This window comes from Benincasa hispida, chromosome 11, assembly GCF_027475165.1.
Source record: "Benincasa hispida cultivar pf3 chromosome 11, pf3_genome.v1.1, whole genome shotgun sequence".
NCBI lineage: Eukaryota > Viridiplantae > Streptophyta > Magnoliopsida > Cucurbitales > Cucurbitaceae > Benincasa > Benincasa hispida.
The window spans coordinates 61,898,269-61,906,124 of record NC_143488.1 but is presented as its reverse complement, the minus strand read 5'-3'; the positions used below and the strand labels follow the sequence as shown (position 1 = coordinate 61,906,124).

Genomic DNA, 7,856 nt, shown 5'->3' with positions numbered 1-7,856 from the left:
CAGTAAAAACAAAAGATACATCCGCGTCGATTTGGAATTGGTCAATCGCTTAACAACATAGTTGACCTTGACAATTTCCACAAAATACAACTAACTTGTCTGCCAAGAAATATATTCTTGAAAACATTTTTTAAAAAAAACAAAACAAGTTAATTTGTTTTTGGGTGCATGTAATGATATGTAATATATGATTGGTCGGTATTTTTTTAAATATGTTTTACCTTGTCTTTGGAGTTATGGATTTATTAATATGCATGGGAGTAGTCAATATAAATTAATTAAACCTATAGAATAAAAATTAGGAGAAGAAAAAAATAGAAAGGGAAAATAAATAAACAATGCTTTCTTTATTATGCCAATTCACTGTATATGGGGAACACTGAAAAGAAGAAAAATGGGAAAAGACGTACACACGTCTCACGTATTGTGATATCAAAATAAAAGTGAATTTCAAAGAAATTCAACTCATTTTTTTCCCTTACAACCTTTACTATTCTATTTATTTCCTCTTCTGTGTGCGTATACGAGGAAATTAACAATAATTAAAAAAACAATCACCAACCAAATAATAAATAATCAACTTCGTTTTCACATGGGAGCCGGGGCATCAGCTGCTGGGAAGACTGCGTTGACATCCGCCGATGACACGGGACCTGCCGCAGCACCGGAGCTCAACAGCTCTACCATGGCGCGGTGGGGGTTCGTGCGTTGTCTCTCACAAAGGTCAGGCAAGAATACTCCTGCAATATAATTAAAATTTACAACATATTAGCTTCGTATTCAAAGTTATATATCTACGGCTTTTCTTCTTTAGAAAGGTTCATTCAAATTTTCTACAAATTTCAATAAGTATACATACATATTATTATTATTGCAAGGGAAGCAAGGTATGATCAAGCTTCCCATGCATGCAGAAAAAGTTAAAGTATATGCATGAAGGAATGTTTTTCCAATTCAACAAAATTAAATAATCAATTGACATAATTAATTAATTAATTAGTTCTTTCCTTTAATCTCAAGTTAGCTAGAGATGAAAAATTGTTCTACCAAATCATGAGTTATATTCGCACTTTTTTGTTTCTTTTAATTAACTCGATTGTGCTATAAAAGGTTAAGAAGGTAAAATTTTACTGACCCTCTCCTGCGGCCATGTTAAAGTAAAGATCGACAATGTTGGGGCATTTCTGGTAGCAGGCGGGGGAACAGAGCTTGGCGGTGAATTGAGGCTCGAGGAGGGCGTCGGAGGCGATACCGACGGAGTTGCGGTCGAGGCCACAAGCGTCGATGCACTGATCGGTCTCAATGTAATCAGCCATCCATTCAACCACAACCTCAGAAGTCCTGCATTGATATTCAAATTTGCCTTCTTTCGTCTCTGATGTCTCCAACAAACATCTCTTCCCCGATGAGGCTATCGAGAATGCACAAACATCCACAGACAATTCCTCGCACACAAGCTCCCCTGTTTCAGAAAAAAAAAAAGAACATCATTACCAATTAATTAATTTCAGGCTTTGGAAGAAGAATTAATACACATGATGAACAACTTAAACGTACCAAAAGATGCAGAGACGAAAAGCGAGGAGATGAAAAGAACCAAAGCAAGTTTGTTGGAGATAGCCATTGAGATATGAGATGTTTGTGATTGTTTTGTGGCTATAGGGAAGTAAAATTGAAATGGGGGGAGGAATTGAAAGAGGGAATTTAGTTGTGTATATATAAGAGAGAAAAAAATGGAAGAGGCCGAGGAATTAGTATAATTGAGGAGAAAAAAGAAAGGAGAGATGAGTGTTGTTGCAATATTCCAGGGAAAGGCTATAAATAGAGGAAAAGATAGAGGCGACGCCGGCTTTTAAAGGGAGGTTGGGCTGCAATGCAACGCCCGCTGCTTGTGTTTGTGTTCGAGTTGCTAAACCAAACGACGCGTTAAATCTAAATTAAAAAGGGACACGTTTGTGGAATTCAATTTTAATTAAGTCCTTAAAGTCAATAAATCCTCGTTTTCTAGCCATTCACATTTCTTCTTGCCATTTGGGTTTCTTTTTTTTTTTTTTTTTTTTTTTTTTTGAAAAAAGAAAATTGGAAGAATAACTTTCTTGAAGGTTTCCACGTTGAAGAAACTTCCAGGGTGTGGGATCTGTTCTGTCCTCCTTTATTTATTTATTTATTTCAGGGAAAATAATACGTTCTTACAAAAAGAAAAAAAATAAACTATTAATTAGTTTGTTTATTTATATTGAGGAAATTTTCTTATCCTACAATAATTTGGACAATTTTTCATATTCCTTCTACTTATTATGCGTCACGGTAGTATATTTTAAAAAGTATGGTGAGATCTACTAACAACAATGCGAAATAGGAGTATTCAAAAAATCCGATGATCCGAAAAAATCGATCAACTCAACCCAACCCGTATGGTTTGGATTGGGTTATCAACTCATTTGAATTGGATTTGGTTCAAATAAATGAAAATTTTATGGGTTGGGTTGGTTCATGAATTCACCTAATATAACCCAGACAAATCCAAACGAACCCGAATTTATTATTAAATTTAAAATATATTCTTTTATTACTTATAATACAATTATTTATATATATATTGATTATAATTTTATTTAATTCCAATATTTTTTGAATAATTTATTTTTCAACAACTTTTAAAAGTAATTTCTCTACACTTTAGAAAGAAAATTTTCACTATATAAATTGAAATTGAGTTGTTAATCTTAATTCAATATATGAAAACAACTAAATTAGATTTTTACATATCTACGTTTTACTTCTTTTTATAATAAAATTTTAAATAAATGACCCAATTAACCCAAACCAACTTAACCCAAATATTTTATGGTTGGGTTGGGTTAGGTTCATTTTTTAATAAGGGTTATTTGGGCTGAAAAAATTTATAACCCGAATAATTGGGTTGGGTCTAAAAAGTCTTTCAACCCAACCCATGAACACCCCTGATACAAGGTTTATAAATATTTATGAAAACAAACTTATACTTTGAACGAGTATGGTACTATAGGAATACTAGAAAATTTCATTTATCTTAGGATCAAGGATGTATAAGGTCTATTGTGTTAGTAAAACGAAAGTACAGTTGTCTAAAAAGTTTAAATTAATGGTGGGCTTTAAGCATTATAAAATAAGTTTATCTCTTTAGTTTCTAATCATCATAATTTAAGAGCATTTTAAGCTTGTTATAATAGTTCACTTGTGTGATGGGTAGTTTGAGAAGGTGATTTTGTAATTGAGGTCGAAGAAAGATTATATAATTATAATAATTCTTTATATAGTGGAATTTTTTTATTCTTTGTAATTCTTCTCTAGTTTGGATTTTTTTTACATCTCTTCTGTTGATAATTTTATTGCTTTCTTTTATTTTCTATCATTTTTTTTTTTTTTGCTTATTTATGCATTTATAGATTTTTTTTCTCAACAGATAATTGGTTTATGCTTAGCGAATTGAGTGAATCAATATAAACATATCAATGTGGAAGCATATTTTTTTTTTCTTTTTTGTTTTGGAGAATATGTTAAATGGAAGGATGTTGGAAGAATCCCTTTGGGACATTTTTGGCACAGCTATATTTATTTGATAATTTCAAGGAATTGATACGCTTCTAAAAATAAAATTGATGAATCAACCGCGTAAATTATTTTTATAGTAAAAACCTAATGATTGAGAATCAATTTTTTGTTTTACATAATTTGAAACTTCGAACATCTAATGATAATAGTTTATACCTCGGTTTATTCGTTTGTTTTTAACAAAATAACAATGAATCGTCTTCAATTAATAATGTTCTTGAAATCTTAATCAAACTACCAAAAAATTAAAATTTTAAAATAATTTTCTTTATTTATATACTTTTAAGTTCAAATTATTTTGGTTGATATACTTCCAATCCATTTTAAAAATCTTCTTTGATTTTTTCAAATAAAAAGGTTATATTTTCTAATATGAAAATTATTATTATTATTTAATCAGTTTTGATTTAAAAATAATTATTAATGATTATATTTAAGATTTATTATTCCAAATATAGAGACTAAATTTAGACGATTGAAAATAGAGAGACTAAAATAAAATGTAACTAAAGTAGGAGGAGTAAAAAGATATTTTAACATGTCTTTATTTTTTTTTCAACTTGATTATGTTTTAGTAACGCAACTTTCAAGTTAAATTACAAAATCAGTGATGGAACTTTGAATATTTTTAATTATTATTATTGCTATTATAATTTATTTTAAAATTGTAGTAATTTTAAATATTGCCACACGACAAGTTAACTTGAATTAACAGAGTCGTTAGTTGAGAGATTAAATTCGAGCATTCATCAAATGTTTGAGACTTTTCTTTTTCTAATACAACAGATGGTAGAGAGATTTAAACTATAAACATCTTGACCGTTGATATATCTATATGTTAATTGAGCATTTGTTAAATGTTGGGAACTTGATTGTTCAATTTAAGATGAGACAATTGCAATTGCAAATATAACAATCAAGCCCAAAAAATTATTGATAGACTTTGATATATGGCACAATGTAATTAAAAGAATTTGAAGATATAACAAAATTTAGATATAAGTCTTGGAGTCTATCAATGATAAACTATATCATTGATAATTTATTTATCACTGATAGACTGCTATATTTACCATTCTTTAAAAATATTATTATACACGTAATTATTAACCCTATCAATTGCAATTACCTTTTAAAATTTAAGAACTAATTTAAACTAAATTTCAAACCACAAGAGAAAAAATGTAATTTTTTTTTAGAATATGTGATATTATTATACAACAACAAGGAGGATCCCACAGCCCGGGATCAAGGCAACAAAGCAACAAAGCAGAAGCAAAGACAGGGCATCAAAACCAAAACAAAGCCAACAGGATAAGAACAGAACAAAACCAACAGGATAAGAACAGAACAAAACCAACACATAGATGCAAACTCGCAAACCACCAGGAGGATAGGCAGAGAGAAAAACCCAAAACCCCATAAACAAAGGGCTACAGCAAAACAGAGAACAATGTGAAGTTCAAAAGGAAAAAAACATCCGTACACACACTAGATAAGACCAAGAAGGTCAACCCGACAGGAAGTAGTACGAACACGAACCGAAGAGACCATAAGGTGAACCAGAGCAGACACCAACCTCGGTCGACCTCCATGCAGCCGCCGATTACACTATTGCCAGATGTAGTATATGGACGCATACCAGAAAACACGGAACAACTTACTACGTACCCCCTTACCCGATCCCACTTGGCACAACCAACTTAACTCTACATCTCAACCAGCCACCCGATGCATCGAACCCAACTGACACAACACACTAGACCACACCTCTCCCCCAAAGCCACATTAAAAAAATAAATGATCCCGCGACTCCACACCTCCCCCACACAGAAGACACCCCCCTCTGACGACACACCCCAACTCCTCAACCAATCCTACATACCCAACCTATCCCTCACTACTAACTATGCACAAAAGGAGTGACGCGGAATACCACTCCCCGCCCACAAAATACCAGCCCAAGACACCCTATGACGACGAGGACGTATACTCTCCCAAGCACTAGCGATAAAGAACTGACCTCTAGCATCCGCCACCCAAACTCAATAATCCTCTCCCCTCACCCTAGGCCCTACTGCCTGGATAAAACCCCAGATCTCAAGCAACTCCCAAGACACTGTAGGCCACCTCCGACCTCCTTCACCATCCAAGAACTCCGACAACCGCGCTTCCAAACTACTCCTTGCATCATGAACCACTATAAACCCGTATGAATCCAAAATCGCGCCCCTCGGCAGCCAAGGATCCCACCAAACAAAACAAGACTGTCCATCGCCAATCATCAAACGAACCAGATGCTTGAATCTATCTCTACTTCGCAAGATAGCCCTCAAGCACCAAGACCTCCCAACCTCACTCCTAACAACCCACGCAAAACATAAAAATATATATAATTAGAAAAAATGTAATTTATCTAACCTAATAAGTGCACATTTAATATAAAGGTTATTATTCTATTCTATATTAAAAGAAAATAAGTAGGAGATTTTTCACCTTCCTATTTTGCCCTTGATTTTTAAGCATATTCCTATTTTACCCTTCTTTGTAGTTTGTTATAACATCTTCCCTTGTCACAAATGATATCCTTTCGCTAAAAGGTATTTTTGCAAAGGAGACAACTTATCAAACACCTTTCTACATAAATGGACCATTTATTGTTTTCTTCTACACAATCTTCTGCAAAAAAAGAAAAAAAAAAAAGAAAAGAAAAAAACATCTTCCTACCTTTGTTTTTCTATATTTATTTTCTTGGTTGGAAATTTTCTTTTATTTTGATTTATATTTATTTATGAACACTTTGTTCATCTTCTTCTTTTCATTTTTTTTATGTATCATTATATATGTTTTTTTCCTACATTTTTTTCTCAGCATGTCGAGACAAGCATTATCAAATAAAAAATATGTAAGTCCTTTGTGTTTACTTCAACTTATCACTTATGCAAAACATTTTACGTTTTTTTTAGGAATTTTTGAATTCTTTTACTTGGATTTACATTTATTTGTGAACACTTTGTTCCTTTTCTTCGTTCTTTATATAATTTTTTGTTTCATAATTTTTTTTTTTTGTGTATTATTGTATGTGTTTTCTTCTCTACATTTTTTTCTTAGCATCCCACAAAAGCATTATTAAACAAAAATAAATAAATAAAAAATAAGTCATCATCGATATACTTATTTTCTTTCAATTCACATTAGGGGTTTATTTTAGAATTTAATTTAAAAGTAAGAGCTTAAATTTGATGGAGAAAAACGTGAGAATGATGAGAAAATTTGAGAGATGTGATTAACTTGTGAAATTTAGAGAAGAGGATGATATGAAGGAGTTGAGAATATTCTGGATAATATTTTCTAAAATAAAAAATATATTCTTTATTTTGATCAAGAAGAATGTGATATGATAATAGTGAAAAAATCGAAAGGAAGCTAAATTAAGAAAATTAGGGAATAAGGAGATGTGGAGGAAAGGTTGAGAATATTAAAAAAAAATGTAACTACTCATTTAGCCTACATTACTTTTTCTAAATCCACATGAGGGAATTTTATTTTCTGAATGTCGAGGAAATTGGGGAGAGAAGTTAAATTTGAGAAAATTAGGAGAGGGAGATATCGGGAGAATAATGGTGAGATATTATATAAAAGTTGGGTTTAACTTTTCTGGTATTTTTTTTATCACATCATAAAATTTATGAATATAATTAATACAATGTAAGTTAAAACTATTTGTTAACATCCCTTGAATTAATGAATGAAATAGAATAAACTATTATGTCTTGAAAATAAGAAGATTCATTTAAAAATAATAACGATAAAAAAAAATAGGTTTTTTCATGATCCTAAAATATTGACATAGATATTGAAATTAAAAATTTTGAGATTTGTGGTAAAAAAAAAAAAAAAAGTGTGTTTAATGTTTTGCTTAGAAATGAAGTATCTACTTTACTATTTTAAATATAACACAAAATTGAAATTGCCCATATATATATATATATAAAATAAGATTTTGTTCCCTTAAATTTTATTTATTTTATTTTATTGCATAATTTGATAGAATAAACAAAAAAATTTGAAATAAAAAATTAACTTCCCCTTTATTCTTAAATTTAATAAACATGATAATAAACAAATTTTTAAATTATAAAATATTGACATAAATATTAAAATTTTGAATTTTGAGATTTGTGGCGAAAAAAAAGTTGAATAGTTTAACAATTATAAATGGCGAATCTATTTTAATATTTTAAATATTAAAAAAAATTGTA

General features: G+C 30.6%; 1 protein-coding gene across 1 annotated transcript; it reads right to left on the bottom strand.

Annotated features, from left to right (window-relative positions):
• Positions 1 to 328: 328 nt before the first annotated feature.
• On the bottom strand, positions 329 to 1,974 carry LOC120091203 (PAR1 protein). The gene is made up of 3 exons (XM_039049119.2): positions 1,558 to 1,974; positions 1,136 to 1,462; positions 329 to 740 (listed from the first exon to the last, which is right to left on the bottom strand). Exons 1-3 carry the CDS (start codon positions 1,622 to 1,624, stop codon positions 589 to 591), a joined length of 546 nt encoding a protein of 181 aa, XP_038905047.1. The 5' UTR covers positions 1,625 to 1,974; the 3' UTR covers positions 329 to 588.
• Between the last annotated feature and the right edge of the window lie 5,882 nt (positions 1,975 to 7,856).